At 31.0% G+C, this 19,392-nt stretch overlaps 2 protein-coding genes across 2 annotated transcripts; one reads left to right on the top strand and one right to left on the bottom strand.

Moving 5' to 3' along the window:
- Positions 1-5,802: 5,802 nt before the first annotated feature.
- On the top strand, positions 5,803-8,137 carry LOC129288981 (probable WRKY transcription factor 53). The gene is given in 5 exon segments (XM_054925810.1): positions 5,803-6,305; positions 6,400-6,528; positions 7,289-7,452; positions 7,455-7,805; positions 7,808-8,137. Coding segments are annotated over 5 exon segments (1,020 nt in total). The 5' UTR covers positions 5,803-6,006; the 3' UTR covers positions 7,885-8,137.
- Positions 8,138-15,299: 7,162 nt separating this feature from the next.
- LOC129289427 (putative anthocyanidin reductase) lies at positions 15,300-17,842 on the bottom strand. Its single transcript, XM_054926199.1, has 5 exons — positions 17,629-17,842; positions 17,353-17,519; positions 16,844-17,065; positions 16,360-16,748; positions 15,300-15,529 (listed from the first exon to the last, which is right to left on the bottom strand). Exons 1-5 carry the CDS (start codon positions 17,744-17,746, stop codon positions 15,394-15,396), a joined length of 1,032 nt encoding a protein of 343 aa, XP_054782174.1. The 5' UTR covers positions 17,747-17,842; the 3' UTR covers positions 15,300-15,393.
- Between the last annotated feature and the right edge of the window lie 1,550 nt (positions 17,843-19,392).

A 19,392-nucleotide genomic window follows, 5' to 3' on the forward strand; every position in this document is an offset into this window, starting at 1 on the left:
AAAAGGACTTATATTGCGGATATGAGAATTTATCAATAGATAATATTTAAGCAGCAAACGTCGTTCCTATGGAATGAGTTATAACTGTTTAAAAATAATATTATATTTAAAAATGTGTGTAAATTATCTTTTAGAGAGACAATAATCGAGTTTAAGGCAGTTTATAATTAGGTAACAGTGAAAAGGAGGGTATCGATAAAGATTATTAAATAAGGTCACAAGAGGGTGGCTTAATAATAGAATAGCAATAGTGTTTGATATATAATTAAAAAAAATAATGCTCAAAGCAAAAAATAAAATATAAACTAGTGCATTAATGATTAACAAATATTCCCTTCATTTAAAAATGTAAGGTATTTTTAATTGAATCTCACATTCAATAAAATAGTTACCATTTTTTAACTAACCTTATTTTTTTATATTCACCCTTATGAAATAATAAATATAAAGTCATTCATCAATGGAAACAATAAAAAAAAAAAAACAATAATTATACTTTAAAAAATTAAAAATATTTATATTTTAAATATTTAAGTTTTAAAAATATTTTATATTTTAAATGAAAGAAATAAAAAGATAAATTAATTTACTGACAAAAAAAATGAATATAAATTAATTTGGGATCCCACGTGAAACGGGAACAGCAAAAGATTATTGTTGTGGCCCCCAGGGACAATGATGCAGGACATGGATCTGCATCGGGGGACTCACTGTGGCATGTAAACTGTAAAGCACGAAAAAGGACACCGATCCATCCAACAAGTAAAACATGTATCTGCGTTGTCATTCAATTATCACGTAACATTTGTTTCCTCTTGCTTTAACTGTAGAGTTTCAGAGCTAAACTTTCCTCATCACTTTCTGGACTCCTATACAAAATGTTATATTCTCAATCTAAACCATCCCCACTTTTAAATTTGATATATTTCAACTAAAGTGGGGAGAAAACAAGGACGTGGTTGAAGTTCTAGAAGGAACTGACAGAAAAAAGAATCTTATTGATCTTGCATAACTTCTTGTTTACGCTGATATTTCTATTCTATCAAGTCCGTCCCTTTGGGGCCAAAAATTAATGCGACAGTGAAAGTTTTGTAATGATCCATAAAACATAAAATAACCATGTTGTTTGTTTTGTTTTGTTTTTTAAGTTACTTGAAGAATCAAGCTGGGAGAGAGAGAGAGATTGGGGCTTGTGAATCCCTCTTTCTTCTCTCTTGGCTATTGTGGTGAATTTCTACTCAGGTCAAAAACATATTATTATCAAGAGACATATCAATCAACTAATTTGATTAAATTTTGTACGAGTGCATGCATTGTCAAAAAAATTAAATTAACAATAGAATTGAAAATCGTCTTGATATTGATGGTGCCAACTCCAATGGAGCAATAACTTGTGATGAAATCATATGAGATGATAAAGATAATTAGATAAAAGGATTTTTTAAATATTTCGGCCACCAATATAACACCACAGTAGAACTTTTGGACATTTAAAAAGATTTAGCTTTGTTGGAATGTGCGGTTCAATAAAATCATCATATACTCTGATTCAGTGGAAGTCCTCTTGTTTGTCCAACACAATTTCTCTAACAACTATACTCTCTCTGAAATTATCAACAAAATTAGAGAATTTGTTATGAAATATTAGATCATTACATTCGACCACACGTTTAGAAAAGTGAACAGATGTACGAACATGTTTGCTCACCAAGTCTCTCAGATAAATCTTAATCTTATTATTTTTAACCATCTGCCTTCAAGATGAAGGCCCTTCATGAAATCTCCTAATTTTCGTCATCTTTCACCTGAGTTTTTTTTGTGTCCTTGTATCAAAAAAAGAAAAAAAAATATGAGTGTGGTGTTAAGAGATCTAAAATTGAGATGTCCGAGATGCAAAAAGGAGAAAGGAATGAGAGAGAGTAAATGAAGAGAGTGTGAATTGTCGGGTTGAAGATAGAAAAAAGGTCATGCCATGAATGCAGCTTATGTGTTGCACGCATCCCCCTAAGTATCACTCTCCCTTTCTCTCTTCTTCCTGTGCTTCCATCATCCAAACCCTCATCCACGCGCGCTTCTTTATGTGCTTTTATTTAGCAATTCATAACATTACATTCGAACATTATTGGGCTCACGTAATGATAAATCTTCTAAAAATGTAGTGGTCACCAATAAAAATACCCTAATTGATAAAGATTTAATTCATAACTCACAAAATTCATTACTAAAAAGATTTAAAATTAGTGAAAAATTATCTATTTCTTTTTAAAATATCAAATTAGCAAGAAAATTAATGAAGGATGTTGATTTCGTAACTTGACTTAAAATTAACGAAAAAAATAGTGAATGACTATTAATTCCTCTCTAAAATAAGACATTTATAAGGAATTATCAATTTCTCTCTAAAATAAGGTAATGAGTGAGGGATTCTATTCCTAACAAATTATTGTAAAAGAAATTTAACCTTTGGTAATGACTTTTATTATATATTTAATTATTTTTATTTAAAAAATAAAATAAAATTAAAAATTAACTAAAATATTCATAATAAAATTATTTATATTTTTATTTTAAGTTGATTTTTATTAATAAATAATATTTTATTAAAAATATAATATAAAGAATAATTTAAATAAAATATAAATATTTTTAACATATTAATAATTAAAATAATTTAACACGTATATATGTGTGTATTTTTATAATGTATTATTTGATATTTTATGTAGTTAAATAATGTATATTTTATTTTTCATATGATGACTGTAGGTGCATTTTCGTTCACTAGTAAAGAAAGAAAGCATAAGGCTTGAAAGGTATGAGATCAAACATTCAAGTCTTAGTTTTAGCATCAATATAATAATAATAGCATGATAAGAAGCAAATGACATGATGCAGGTGAATAATGACATATCATGAGTTGTGACACATATGGTGGCTAATGAGACACGACATGATAAGTGACATGGCGGTTGATAAGGCATGAGATTGTTGGTGACATGTTACAAGTTTGACGCACACTTGACGGGTGATGTGACATCATCATTTTAAATATAGGTATATTAACAAGGGATTAGCTAGGAATGTGGCCCTCGCCAAAAATTAGTGGGAGACTTCTGATTAAAATCCCTTATTAATTACCGAGGGAAATAATAATCTCTCACTAATTTTAATGAGGGACAAAATCTCTCGCTAAAACATAATTTAGCGAGGGAAAATAATATTCAGCGAAGGATTGTCCTTAAATTTTATTTTTCTAGTAGTGATTATAGGATAAATCTTGTTATTGATATGAGAACCTTAATGATAAGTGATTTATAAGTACATCTATTGTTCTTTGAGTCCAAAGGCATACGTTAGCCTTAATGAGCTCCCATGACCCAATTAGCCCAAACTTTTTTAGTACTCCTTTCGTCTTAATTTATAAGATGCTTTTAGGAAAGATTCAATATTTTAAAATGTAAGATACTTTAATAAGAATAATTTTTTATTAATAATATTTTTCTAATAGACCCTTCTCATTATATTCTCTCTTTAATATTCTTTTATAAATGGAATATTAGTTGGGGAATATTTTTGTGAATATATTTAATGAGTTTTATTAGCATGTATGATCCTATTTAAAAAAATCTTATAAATTAGAATGGATGACTATTAAGAAAAACACTCTTCGCACATCCACTTTTTTGTTTTCATAGCATCATATGATCTATTTATTTAATTATTTTAATATTTTCCATAAATCATTTTAACTAAAGAGTTGAATGAATTTAACTAAACTTTCAACTCAAAGTGCTAGAAATCATTATTGGACTACGATTTCTAATAAGAAGTATTGATTTGAATTTTAACCCAAGTTTGAAGAAGTGAACTATCAAAACGCGTGTAGAGATTCTAGAATGGAAAATGAACTCTTCATCTTAAAGTAAAACAAGTAAAACTTGCAAGTGTGTGCACGCGGCGGAAATCTAAAATGTGTACGTCCATGTAAAAGATTAGAATGTATAAAATCACTTGAACTTTAAAGCAATTATACATGACTCTCTTCAGTTTTAAAAATTTAAAATTAATTTTTTTAACCTTTAATTTTATTTTTTAAAGCTCCTTATTATTATTATATTATTTTTATAAGAGTTAAGATGTCATTTAATTAAAAAATATTATTAAATAAAATATTATATTGCAAAACTATGACTAATCAATTTTTATATTTTTTTTGGATGGTTAGGGTATTGATAATAAAAAAGTGTATTATCACTATAAAAATTTAAATATTTACTTTTTCCTTAGTTTTTATCCATTTTTGTTATCAATGATGCATGATTTTTTTATAATTAATCTCACATGGCATTACATTAATCTACCTGAAAATATAAATAAAAAATTTATCCTTTAAAAAAATAAAACTATGCACAATTGATAAAAAAATTGATAAAGCTAACATGAACAAAATTTAATATTTTATATAATGATAATAACATATTTTTGGCTATCAATGCTTTAACTATCTAAAAAAATAAAAATTATTATAAATAATTTTATAATATAATATTTTTGTTTACTAACTTTTTTTGGTTAGTCAAATGATATTTTAATCCTTATGAAAAATAATATAATTAACAGTAGAAATTTTAAAAAATAAATTAAAGTTAAGGTAGTTAATTTTAAACTTTTAAAGATAATAGAGTTTATATACAATTAGTTTCAAAATTTAATTTTTATATATTTTAGTGCACGTAAAATGAAGGGATAAATTATACGTTCAGTTCCTCACTGCGGCACAATTAACCTTACTTGATTTATTGACAGAATGATAATTATTTTAATCATTACTTTACTACATTCAATTGTCATAAATAAAAGTAGAGAGGGACGAGGTATCCGTCATGCTTATCACCGGGAAACAAATTTGGGCCATCTAAATTTAATCAGGTTGAACTAAAATTTTTCAATTTTAATTTTAATTTTTATAAAAATAAAATTTATAAATTTTTTTAAAAATATATTCATTATCAATTAAGATAGTACTGTTTAATTAAGATGGTTCAATTTAACATTATAAATTTATAAATTGACTATTTAAATGTACTTTGAACAATACAAATTTAATATAAAAATTTTTAAAATTTTTTTTATTTTAATAAAGATAAAATAAAATAAAATAAAAATTTTAAATTTAAACTTGTAAATAAAAATGTAATATTGAATCTGGACTGTTCAAACTACATTTAAATAGTTAATTTATAAAAATTATAACATTAAATTGAATCATCCAATTAAATCAATACTGTCAGATTGATTATGAATATATTTATAAAAAAATTTATAAATTTTTATTTTTATAAATTAAAACTAAAATTAAAATAAAAAAATTTGAACCATTTAAATTAAATTTAATGACCCCCAAATTTGTTTCTGGGGATGAGCACCTTGTTTGTTGAGCACCGAAGACGGATCCGAGAGGAGGGGTGCTCAACAGTCCAAAATTCAAATACTTTTCCGTGTAATTGCTCACTTCCTGTCCTTCATGCCTCGTGGCTCCTTCCAGCTTTTCCACAACCCCTCCTACGGGTCATGCCTTTGAAATAGTCAAGCCCATTATCTTCTTTCTTATTTCACAATTTCATCAATTAATTTAAAATTACCTTCAAAAGTCCCCCATTCTGGGACCCACCTTAGACAAAACCTGTCCTCCCGAATTCATCCTCCTCTCTTGCCACCCCTTTTATAATTACCCTTCTTCCTCCCCTTCTTCCTCGCTAAGCAACGCCCTCTCTACCTCCATTTAGAACCAGCGAGCACGCACATAGCTCATACCCCTCTACCATCCACTTCTTCTACTCCTACTGTTTCATATTCTGCTCTCTCTCTCTCCCCCCCCCTACCAATTCATTGAGTTTCTTGATCATCATGCCAGATATTTGAGTTCCCTGGCTGAATTCTGAGAGGTGAAATTTAAAAAAAAAAAAAATCATCTTTTCTTGCTCGGTCTTACTCAGTCTTTGGACCATGAAGTGGGAACAACTCAGCCTGATCAGTGAGCTAATCCAAGGGAAGGAGTTTGCAGAGCAGCTCTGTGCGCATCTTTCTTCCTCCTCGTCTCTTCGAGAGAAGGAGCTCTTAGTAGAGAAAATTCTATCTTCCTACGAGAAAGCACTGTCCATGCTGAATTGGGGAGCTGATGTGGCAGACACTGACATCGTCGATGGCAGGATGATGATGGATTCTCTCTGTTCCTTCATTGGTGGGAGCCCCAGGAGTAAGGTGTTGGACCAAGATTCTAACCACAAGGATTCCTTCAAGAAAGGGTAATGTACTAGATTGAGTTGCCCAGTTTGTGGTTCTTTTTCCTTCCCTGTAATTCCGAAGTTTTCTGGTCTGACTTCAATGTGTGATTTGCAGAAAGACCATGCCCAGATGGACAAAGAAAGTGAAGGCTTGCCCAGGAACAGGGCTTGAAGGGCCTCTCGGCGATGATTATAGCTGGAGAAAATATGGACAGAAGGATATTCTAGGATCCAAGTTTCCGAGGTTAGAATTTCAACTTTTCTATTTACCACTCACACAAAATTCATCTTGAGTGTGCAAACTAGTCTAATTAAAACATCACCATACATGGCATTAGAATATGGTAGCACCGAACACATTCTTAAGTTAGACTCTGCATCAATAAGGGTATTGATCATGTTTTAGTCATCTTATGGACCCTATATAAAAGAGCTAGCAGAGGAATTAATGTCTTTACATAGTCAGACACAAACTACAAGGTAATAATGCTCTTTTTAAACCTTATCCTATTGATAGACTCTCTGATAAATGCACTGAGTTTTGGTTCTTGAGTTGATCAAGAGGGGATGCATCCGTATTTGGGACAGCCAGACAAAATTATTAAGTGGCAGAACTTGATTGTGAAGAGTCAATAATAGCCTTTTAAAATTTGGCAGCATGTCCTCCTGCCTTTTTAGGACTCAGAGAACGAGTCTTGTCGCTTGAAAATTTTTAAAGACCCTCTTCGGAAGGTAGTTGGAACAGGCCCACATGTTAGATTATTAAAATAATCATTTTATGCATAAATATGCTGTGAGTCCTGAATAAGTGTGGCTTATAAGTGTAAGGATCTCCTCCGTTTAACATATTAGTATTTTGGTGTAGACCCTTCCACGTGAAACACTTGTTGTGCACTTTCAAATGAAAATTTCACACACAAACAAGCGGTTCTATGTGTGAAAAGTTCATTAGACTTTAAGGTTGCTTCCTTGTTTTCTGACGAAGAGTGGTTTTTATATTGCAGAGGATATTACAGATGTACCCACCGAAATGTACAAGGTTGTCTGGCCACAAAGCAAGTTCAAAGGTCGGATGAAGACCCGACAATTCTTGAGATAACCTACAGAGGAAGACACACGTGCACTCAGGAGTCTCATGTGAAGAAGACATTACCATTAAAAAGAAAGATGGGTTTGGTGGAAATCCAATGCAGAAGCACCAAGATGATGAACCACATGAACAAAAACCACTGGAACTAAACCCAGAAGCGTTTTTAAATCTTGGAGCAGAGGTTGAAGTTAAAACAGAGGATTTGGACGCGAAGGAGGACATTTTCCAACCCTTTTGCTTCCCTTCTGCGTCAATAGGATCAGAGAATGAGGACAGCCTTTTATTCTCCGAGACAAACCACTTCCTGGAAATCCTCTCTTCTCCTAAGTTCATCTCCCCAGCAACCTCGGAATCCAACATTTTCTGTATGAATGTGCAGACTTCAGAATCTGATGTCACTGATATAGTTTCAGCTCCAACTTCGGTCACCAATTCCCAATAGCTGATTTGGATCTCTTCGATTTTGAATCCAATTTCCCTTTCAACATTCCAGAACCATTCTCTTCATAGATTCCCCCAACTTTCACCTAGATTTAGATAATAATACCATAGTCTCTGTGTCTTTGCCTGGTAAGTTGATGTAGATCCTGGCCTAGGTAAGAAAGACTGCAAAAATCATGGCTTGTGATCCTAAATGAAGCCTAAGGAACTTACCTCTTGTGCGAGTTTAGAAAGTTTCCTTGTACTGAACTTGTAATGATGAGGTGATCTGTAGTGACACATTGATATAAACCAAGAAAATATTGCTGCTCGCATTTCGGTTTGTTGCATTAATGCGTACCTGCGATTCTTACATTTGAAGTACGATGAGTCAAAAGACTCAACGATTTTCTTACAATAGAAGCTGACATTATAATATAAGAGTTTTTACTGGACTATATTTCTAAAATTAACAAATAAAAGTATCATAATATTTTATTGTGAAGCACCATATCACGCACACGCTATGGGTTACTCAATTGGAGATGCCAAACTGAACAGTCTAATGATTAAAAAAAAAAAACTAATAAGTATGCTGATCATCAGCTTATTGCCTTATTTATCTAGCATACTGCATGGACATAAATGTCAGGATTCTTAAAATTTCTTCGATCAGGTAAAAGAGTATTTTACCTTTTGTAATATTCTAATTCCCTTTGCAAGTGTTCTTTTTTTTTTTTGTCACAACCTTGCTCTAAAGGAAAAACACATACCACTTGTATTTTTGTTTTATTTGTTATGATATAATAATTACCGATAACGCGTGATGCTGATAAATAAGAGTTTGTTAAAAATTGTGGTTGGTGATTAGAAAATATTGTTGATGAATGGAAAAGTGGTCAAAATTTGAAAATATGACTTTTTTTTTCTTTTGGGAACCAAATATACGACTTGTCTTGATTGGGACACGTAGGCCCCCCCATACAAAAGGTGGAGATTGCTCAAAATCAAGTGGGAATCCTTCAAAGATATTCCTTCCGGTCCCATTCATGGGGGAGGAGATAATGATTTCTTTTAGTTTTAATTATTGGATATATTATTGACTTTTTATAAGTTTTTCCTTTCAACCCTGTTCAATGTTCATGAAAAATTATATATTATTATATAAATATATATATATGTTTAATAAGAATATAGTTAAAAACTTGTTAAAGTTTTAGAGAGTTAATAAATTTTGATATTCTTTTAATTCTGAAAAAATATATTAAAAGTAACTCATAAATATTATTAATGGAGTATTATAGGATACTTCATTTGTCCTAAAATATAAGACAACATTAAAATATTTTATTATTCCAAAATACATGACTGTTTAGCATAAATAAAATTTTATTAATATTTTTTTTAATAATATTTTCTGAGTTGGAAGAGAATTGAAATGATTATAAATTTAAAGTTATATTAAATGAAAAGTATTTTTAAATGCTTATATTTTTGTTTTGAAAAAATAAGTTGTAAGTTATCATTATGAAATTTTATTGATGTGTGTGATATTATCTTAAATTATCTTATAATTTAAAATGAAAATAGTAACATGGTACCTCCATTTTGAGTGAGTTCCATACCTCATTGAATGATATAGATTATAATGTACTCCTACCATAACCAATCCATATTATTAAATCTGTGTGTGTACTAACTATTTTGCATTCATCTTCGTTGCTTCAATCTTGGATGGTAAAATTTGACATTTTTTGAGATTTTGACATGAACTAGAAAAGAAAATCGACGATGCATGATTATTGCAGCACTAGTGTCACATGTTTTTTTCCCTTAATCCAGTGATCGCTTTTTACATTTAATATGCCTGGTGCTATTGGGAAAAATTCTGTTAATGTTTATAGTCGAACACAAGCGCTGATAAAAGAATAGGATTTTATCAGGTTTCGACAGTCAACATAAAGCTCCATCTAATCTTATATCAATATCAACAATAAACATTTTGTTAATGTTAAGTCATAGCTTGTAAGTAATGTGTTGCATGGTTCAAGTGTCATAACAATTAAGTTAGAGCCATTGTATCAACACTATCATAAAAGACTCTATTATTTGACAATCATTTTAGCCAATACTTGATAATTTTTGTCAAGACCATATATTAAGGCCCCTTACTTGACAATTAAAAATCATGAAGTATTGGATACATTTTTAATGATGTTTATGATTAAAACCAGTCAAGTTTGAAAAAATTTATCAAAAATATTTGACGGTTATTACATAATAACCGTTAAATATTTGTTTACTTGATGATTATTATCAAGTATTTATGGTATTTTTTTTAAGGTGATGCTTGCCTGAATTTGCAAATACAAAGAAATCAACTATATATATTAGCTAGCCAGCAATCAGAAACAAATCATTGTTTATGTTAAAATTACTATTCAAATACATTAAAATTCCCATATCATAAACCCAAAACCATAAAAAATCTATAATTTTAGCTAATTGCAAATTAAAATTTGAAACTAAGTGGCATAAGACATAAAAATTGGCCAAAAAAATGAATGTGCAAATCAAAATTAATTATTGGATTTAATCACTGCCACTATCCACATGTTAAATATGGCTTGAGCTTCGTCTCTTCAAGAACTTCTTCTATATGTATATATTGAACGCAATAGAAGTTTTTGAACTACTATATGCTAAGAGTTACAACAAATTCAAGTTAATAGCTATTTAGCTAAAGTTAGTTAAAATTTATAATTTAAATGTAATTAAATTTAATATATATACATATTATTATGTAATGTGATAGCATGATAGGGGAATGGATGATGATATCTTTCAGGAATCTTATCAAGCAATAACCACGATCATTGCTCTAATTTAGTTGAAGTGGACACTATAAAAAAAATCACATGTCAATGAAATGGTATAACAGGCCACGATTTCTTGATTAAAAACCTGACCAATTTGACAAATACCTTAATTGTGATCCATTTCTTGCAAAGTCCAATGCTCTCAAGCTGGAGAACAATGTCTTGTTAGTCACAGTGTAATACAACACCACAACTCTAAGAATAAAGTAAAAAATAAATGTCAGAAATTCAATATGCGTGTGTGTGGGGGGGGGAATAAAATAACAAGAAAAATAATAATTGATAAAAATTTAACTTATTAAAAATCCTACCACATCTAGCTTGTTACTTGGAGCAATAGAGTTAATCACAACAAGAAAACAATAAATTTTTAACTACATTCAAGAATACTTAGCAACAACAGCACAAACATAGTCTACATAGCAATAGGAAACACAAGAGAGTAAGGGAATGCATGTAACAACAATGAAAATATTTAAATTAATTAAAATTTAAGAGGAAGATTGTTTAACTTAGAAAATCAAACATAAAACATCAAAAATCACCTAAAAACAAAATCAAAAACACCCAGACTAATGAAGAATAGCCACAAGTCAAACAAAAATCAAATTTGAAACCACTATTTGCCTTAAATAAATCACAATCTATAATCTTTGAATTCAAAGAAGGATTGATGATAAAAAAAAATCAAAAAACCAACCTCAAGGGATAAGAGAACACTAAAAACGAAAAAGGAAAGGCATGAGAGGGATGACAAACCCATGAACAAACTTTGCAACAAGAAAATAAGCACAATAATCATGAACCCAACATTGATACAATGCAAAATCATGGTTAGATGATTGAAATATGTTTTCACAAGTGTCTGGAGAGGTTTTGAGAGGTTTAAGTGTGAGTAGAGTAAGAATGATTTAGTTCAAAATTTAATTTTAAAATATATACTTGACATAGTTGATGATTTTTTTTAAAAAAAATTAATATATATTTTTAATATCATCTACTTGAAGCTTGTTTAAAAAAACCGTCAAGTATATCAAGTTTATATTTGACGGTTATCCTTAAACAAGCATCAGATATGTGTGTGTGGGGGAGAATTAGAACTAGAATTTAGAAAGTAAATATAAGAAAAGAAATGATCAAACTTCATATGGATTGAAAGAAAATGATATATTAGAAAGCATTTATGTTTATCTCCTTTATTTTTTGAACAATTGTAACATATATCATCACACACAACAACAACAATAGATTTAAAGTGATTGATAATTGTCTTAATTGCGTCGGTATTCAATTAAATTAAGATTAAACTTAATATAATATAGCATAGGTCAATCTTAGATTATTCTTTCAAAGAACAATTTAAAGATAGTCTCAAGTTAATTCTAGATATTTAATTACTAATAAAAAAATCTAAAACTAAATGTTAGACTTTTACATTAAATCTTAAGTTGATTCTAAGTATTTAATTACTAACAAAAAATTTAAAAATAAATGTGAGATTTTTACATTAAAATGTAATGAAAAATGCATATGCCATTAAAACTACCTAAATGGATGTTAATGATGATGTCTAACACCTAAATTCTATTATGTAATGCATGAATTCTAAAATATGATTGGGGAGATTTGTGTCAAAAAAAATAAATGTAAACTAAAAAAAAAGTAATTAAATGATAAAAAGGATTAGTTAACTAAAAATTAAAAAAGTTTGATTAATTAAGAAAAGTTTGATTCACATGTGGTAAATGGGACACTAACTTCACATAGAGTTAACTTTCCTAACCCAATTCAATTAATTAGATCAAATGAAAATGATATGAGAGTGAAATTAATAAATTTAATTATTCAATTAAAGCAAAGGGAACCCACAAGCACAAAATCTAACACTTAATTCACTAAAGAACTCAGTGAACCAAATGCTATAAATTATAAATTAGACAATTAAATTCATTAAAATGAATGATAATTAATTCAAAATAATTCTGAAAAATATGTTTTAAATTATCTAATTGAATAATCAGATAAATTACTAACTCAATTGAACAAGCAAGAGGTAAACCCAAAATTGCAATAAACACCACAACGATAATTAAATCAACAATGATAATTACTAACTGTTTCTTTTGTTTTTTTTTCTTGGTTTTTGTTACAAGTTTCTTTTATCCCTGGACTATATATATAGATGGTGTATGTATAGCCTAACTTATGCTTTTGTAGCATCAAATTTCATTGAATAATAATTTTTTCCTAGTGTTATTCAGTTTACTCAGCCCATCTATTCTGTCAAAATGGTATCAAAGCTACGGAAGAATATTTTAAGGCACCAAAAGGAATAAAACCCAGGAAATTATTGATTTGCCACCTGGAAAAAGACCTATTGGTTGTAATGTGTCCATAAGGCAAAATATAATGTTAATGGTTCTTTAAATAAATTTAAGGTATATCTTATACCAAAGGGTTTTAGTCAAATTGAATGGGTTGATTATTTTGACACTTTCTCTCTTATGGTAAAATAACAATTGTTAGATCTGTATTGGCGTTAGCTATTAAGAAAAACTAGAAAATATTTCAAATGGATGTAGATAACGTATTCTTGCAAGGTGACTTATATAAAGAAGTATACATGAAAATTCCATAAGATTTTGGTGAACAGGAGGAGACAAACAAGGTATATAAGCTTCTCAAATCACTTTATGGAATGAAGCAAGTTGCTAGATAGTGGAATATCAAGCTGTCTAGTGTTTTGAGTGAAGGTGGTTTCATCCAAAGTAAGTATAACCATTCATTATTTACAAAGAAATCTGGAAATGAGCTTGCAATTGTTCTTGCTTACGTTAATGATTTGGTTATTACTGGTCATTTTTTTTATCAATGACATAAAGGAATATTTGCGAAATAATTTTAAAATTAAAGGTTTAGGAACATATGGTATTTTCTGGGGATTGAAATGGCTAGGTCATATGAAGGTCTTGTTTTGAATTAGAGAAAATAAGCTTTAGACTTAATTGCCAGCGTAGGTTTAAGGGCTATTGAACCTAGAAGTGTTCCTATGACTTCTAGTTTAAAGCTGTACAGTGAGAAAAGAAAGGGAGGGAAGGAAGGATGATGAACTTAAAAATCCTAATCGGTACAGAAGATTAAGAGGTAAGTTGCTTTATTTGACAATTACTCGCCTAGATATATCTTATGCTATGCAGGTCCTCAGTCAATTTGTGAGCTGTCTAGGAAATCCCATCCAACAGCTACAATGAACATGGTCAAATACATCAACAAAGATCCAGGAAGAGGGGTTCTTTCCTTCCAAAGGTGATACTGAGGTGATGAGTTATTGCGACTCTGGTTGGGCATCATGTGCCGAAACAAAGCATTCAGTCATAGTATACCTCAAAAAATGGGAGACGCACCCATTGCCTTGAAATCTTAAAAGTAAATCACTGTTTCAAAATCCATAATTGATGCTGAGTATATAGGGCTTCAGGTAGTGTTGTATTCGAAATTGTGTAGTTGAAAGGGTTGTTTGAGGATCTAGGACTGTCTAACATTACTTCAGTTACAATGATGTGTGATAATAAGGCTGCCATACAAATAGCCTCTAATTTGGTCTTCCATGAGCACACGAAGCATATTGAGATAAATTACTATTTCATGTGAGAAAATTACAAAAAAGATTAATTTCATTATATTATGTTTCCTTAAAAGAGCAGCAAGTTGAGATCCTCACCAAGGCTTTAGGAAAAGCTCTTCATGAAAAATTTCTGAACAAGCTTGGAACCTTAAAATTTTTGTTCCCCCTAGCTTGAGGGAGAGTGTGGGAAATATAGAATAATGGGCTGCTTGTGTATTGTTGTCTTTATATTAGATTTTGGGCTTTTGTATTCTTGGGCCGATTGCATTTGAGGCCTTTTAATTTTCTTTGGTTCTGTTTTCTTTATTTCTTTCGTTTTTTACTTGGTTTTTGTTGAAGGTCTCTTTTATCTCTGGGCTATATATATGCAGATGGTGTCTATGTCGCCCAACTTTTTCGTTTGCAGTGTCGAATAATATATTTTTCTAGTGTTATCCAGCCCATCTATTCTCTCAACATCTATGATACTTTTCACCGTCTTACATTAAACTAAATAGAGTCAATTTTATCACTAAAAATCCCAAATAATTTAAGATATTGTATAGCAGTTAAGTGGAAAGTGGTTGATTAAATTACCTAAGTATTGAATAAAAAGTTTGAAATGGCATTAGAATTAACCCACTGCTTCTTACCCTAAATCTCCAGGTTTATATAAGTAGCGAAGTAATTAGTTGGCATGAGTGGAGGATGAACAGTGGAGAGCAGAAAATGATGGGGAGCTAGCAATGTGTGTTGAACTGATGAGATGATTAAATTTGAGGAACTAGCACAGCAGAATCTGCCGTTATTAATGGTGGGATTCTCTTACAGCACACACCATGAATGCGCACCACAGGAACCTTCCCCACAAACTGCACCAACAGCAGTCTCGAGGGAATCCAAAGGCATTGCACTTTCTGTATGTGGGCTGTAATGAGTGGGTTCCACGTTGCATCTTAACTTATATAGCCTTGATAAGACATTAAGTATATGGAATTTTTTCACTTTGTGACATTTCAACACACTTCCAATGGTCCATCGCATATAAAGCACAGCAGTTCTTCACAATCATTAAAGTTTTTTGTCATGATATTTGGCACACAAGTCTTTTTTTCCCTAGAGATCGCCGACCCTTCTGGCACACCTCACACAATCGTCTAAGATGGCCTTGGTGTCATACTTGCAGGCAAACCCTTCGTCCGTGAGCTTTGTGGAGCCCCACTTGATATCCCTTCTCGGCCCTTCCAAATATCTGAAATCGGTCAATCACATCGTGCGTTCACTGTGAGTGCCTTAAGGGCTTTAAGGATTGAGTTTCCCAGCCCATTCTTGAGATGAAATCTAGATTATTCATATTAAAAATTTAAATGATTTAATTTTAAAATATTATTATATATTATATTTATAAAAATAAAAATTTATAAAAATTATGAAATAATTTTAATAAATTTTTATTTTTAATCTGGTTTATATTTAATTTAGAGGTTAATTTAATATTAAAACTTTTATAATTGATATATATTAATTATTCAAATACACTCTGCATAATTCTGAATTGTTCAAAATAAATCTAGATAATCTATATATATTAATTATAAAAATTTTAATATTAAATTAGATCCGCTAAATTAATAAATATAATATATAATAATATATTAATGTGGACCATTTAAATTAAAATTTAAATAGTTTAAATCTCATCTCAATGAATATATAAACCACTCCCAGTCCCTCCCCTCTCCTCCTCCCTCCCCTCCAACTAATCATTGCAGTGTCTAAATTATAGCTATTAAATTTTATTAATATTTAAAAATTATTAAGATATATTTTCCTTTTAAAATTTAAAACAATACACATGGTCAAAATATCCCTCGTGAACAATCTCTCTAAAAGTTGATTCGATACCTTTTAAATATTATATTAATAAAATTTTTAACAATCGTTTGATCAAATAGTACCCGTTATTGTGCCACATGAGGCACTTATCATAAAAGTTGAGTTTTACCACATTCTCTTGCTTTTATTCTTTTTTAGAAGAAATTAATATAATCCCAAATTAAATGATGAATCAAATTAACTCACTTGTGCTTGACGTGGAGCTCGGGATAGGTCTGAAGATAGTAATTGCCAATATCAGCAGAAGAAACGTAGGAGGAAGCAACCAAGAATCTGCCAGTGAAAGAGGGCTTCTGTAAGCAAAAGATATGAGCATCGCACACATCTTGGACGTGCACGATTGGGATCTTCCCCAGAAGTTCCTCTATGAACCTCATCGAATGAAACTCCATTTCCGAGTCCTTAAGCTGACTAATAATCACCATCGCACTCCCAGACACTGAAGCATTCAGAACTGAATCCCCTCCCACCAGCCCGCAAGCCAGACTCACCACCTCCAACAATCCACCATCTTCCTTCCTCTCGTTGTACCTCAGAATCTCTCTCTCACTCTCAGTCTTTGATTCTACGTAGTTCTGCGTAAAGGGATAATATGCATGACATGCGCAAGACGAGACAACGAGCATATATGAATTAATGGATATTGGAACACACAAGTACACATCTATACCTTGAGATAGTCATTGATGTATGGGAAGTTTGGGAGATGATGAAGAGGGGTCCAGCAAGATTCGTCTTTGAAATCCTTCAGAGAGGTGGCACCATCATCTCCGAGTGGAGATGCAGCAAGTACTGAGGATGTGTATATCAGTCTCCTCACGGTTTTCGCTTTGATACAACACTTCGCTATCTCTTTCGCTGCTTCTACTGTTGCTTCCGTCAGGCTCTTGTACTGCTTCCATACATCAAGTCTCATTTCATTCATTCTTTGTTAACTTTGCTTTTTGGAGACAGATGTCTAGCGTTTAATATTGCTACACACTTGATTGTTTCCATTTCAAAGTCATTAAAAAGCATCAATATAATAAATATACATGGTACATGAAATTTTCACATCACCAATGTATCCTATACTTCCATCATTTTAATTTTAAGGCTATTTTAGGCCTTGTTCATAATTTCAATTTGTTGATTAATACTGATATATTAAGAACAGGAATATGAAAAAGAAAGAGAAACCTGAGAGGGTTGGTGGTGTTGGAAGGCGGTGGCGACGTGGAAGACGAAGTGACAGCCATGAATGGGAGCCTGAAATGCGAGGGGCTCATAAACATCTGCTTCGAACAACACAAGCCTCGCCTCTGCATGTGGCAGCCTTCTCAGAAACCCTACTTTGGATTCGTCTTCTGCACACACATGTATGTAATTACCCAGTCATGCCATGCGGAGAGTAACTTAATAACCAACTTTGTAATTTAGATGAAAGAGAACACAAAGATATATGCATATATATACTCAAGTTTCTGAGAGTGGCATGGACAGTGTAACCCTGGAGAAGAAGCTTTTTGATGAGGGAAGCCGCGATGTAACCAGAACCCCCAGTAACACAAACCTTCAATTCTTCCTTCTCCATTGATTCTCTCCCTGAAACTTAATGAGTGGCGGAGCCTCAATCTTATCACTTTTGTGTTCGATATACCCCACGACTTTCTTTTCTTTTTTGGGCCAAGATATACCCCAGGACGGATAACGAAATGTACGAGAATAGTTTCGAATGATAAGGTAGATAAGCCAGTCCGTTCCTGTGAATATTATTTGGCCACTGAATTCGAAAAGGATGTATTACACCTCATGGCTACTGTGGAGTGGTGTAATATTAATTTCTTTTCCCATGTGAATTTATTTGCCCTTTTAGAATTCTAAAACAATATTTAATAACATGTTTCCTTTTATCTTTGCAGTAATGCAGTGTGAGTGAGTGACAACCAGTTTTATAATTAGAGTTGGTAATATAACTGGTAATATAAATCAACTTGTGACCTAAGAGTCCCACAGCGGGTTATCAGCTTGACAGGGCGGGTTTGATATAACCCGCATTTTGTGCGAGTTGTATTTCCATCAATATACCAACCCACAGTGAGTTGGTGAGTTAAAAAAATATTTTTATATGCATTTTTTAATTTTAAAAATTATAAATTTTTCGTAATGTTAAAAGCTTTATTTATTATTAATTATTAGCATTACATAATTAAATATGAAAATATAATTAACATGTAGAAGTTTAGAAAGTAAAATTAAATTGTTAGCAAGTTAACCTTTTTTTCTTTTTTGCTAGCTGAGAAATTTTGAGTTTATTGAAGTAAGACATAATAACCAAGATAATACAAGAAAAAATAAAATTAAGATTTGTCAACAATTTAACAACCTACTAACTCAATTTAAAAACTGTTGAAGAGGATTTGAATGTTGATATATAGATCATTTTAAATAACTTTAAAAATAATTCACATACCACTTAAAGACAATACTGCAAACGAAAGCACAATGATAGAATTTGAATCCATGTAGCCTACTTGAAAATATTTCATTCAAATTAAATTTTGTAATTTATTTTTTATGAATTTATAACTATCTCAGCTAATTAGATGTAGCAGTTGATAAAGGCAGGAGGTGGCTCAACTCATATTATCCCCCCTGTTTACGGTACCCCATTGATTCCTTCCCTTCTTTATTGTGGCGATAAACTGTAATTCAGTTCAAGACCTGATTATGAACTGTCCTGATTCATGCTTTCTAGAAACCTCGCTCGCAGAACAAACCCCATAGTTTTCTCGCTTCTCTCTTATCTCTTCCGATAGATTGTCCACCTTTGACAGAATTAAAGCACTATTTCTATATTAAACAAAACGACAACTTTAAAACTACCATATATAAACAAATACCCCATAGTTTTCTCGCTTCTCTCTTATCTCTTCCGATAGATTGTCCACCTTTGACAGAATTAAAGCACTATTTCTATATTAAACAAAACGACAACTTTAAAACTACCATATATAAACAAATCCAGCTCAGTCAATCTCAAAAGAATTACTTCCTTCAATCCTAAATGTAAGAACTAATTGAAAATTTTATTTAGACCCTAAATGCAAGTCGTAAACCTACTTTACCTCCCTTACTTATTATCATCTTTTTAAACTACCCTTATAATTAGATTCTTATATTGTAAAGTTAAATTTTGCATATGATTAAAAGAGGGTATTTTAGGAAAACGATGTGCAT

Source organism: Prosopis cineraria, unplaced genomic scaffold, assembly GCF_029017545.1.
Source record: "Prosopis cineraria cultivar Desert tree isolate PC_DT_omini unplaced genomic scaffold, ASM2901754v1 PC12, whole genome shotgun sequence".
In the NCBI taxonomy this organism is placed as follows: domain Eukaryota; kingdom Viridiplantae; phylum Streptophyta; class Magnoliopsida; order Fabales; family Fabaceae; genus Prosopis; species Prosopis cineraria.

What these genes read in the sequence shown, in the direction of transcription:
- LOC129289427 (XM_054926199.1), bottom strand. Translation starts at nt 17,746, where the DNA reads ATGGAGAAGGAAGAATTGAAGGTTTGTGTTACTGGGGGTTCTGGTTAC. An exon ending in AACACCACCAACCCTCTCAG is followed by an intron (nt 17,066 to 17,352) that starts GTTTCTCTTTCT and finishes GTATGGAAGCAG; the next exon opens with TACAAGAGCCTGACGGAAGC. An exon ending in GAGCTCCACGTCAAGCACAA is followed by an intron (nt 15,530 to 16,359) that starts GTGAGTTAATTT and finishes GACCGATTTCAG; the next exon opens with ATATTTGGAAGGGCCGAGAA.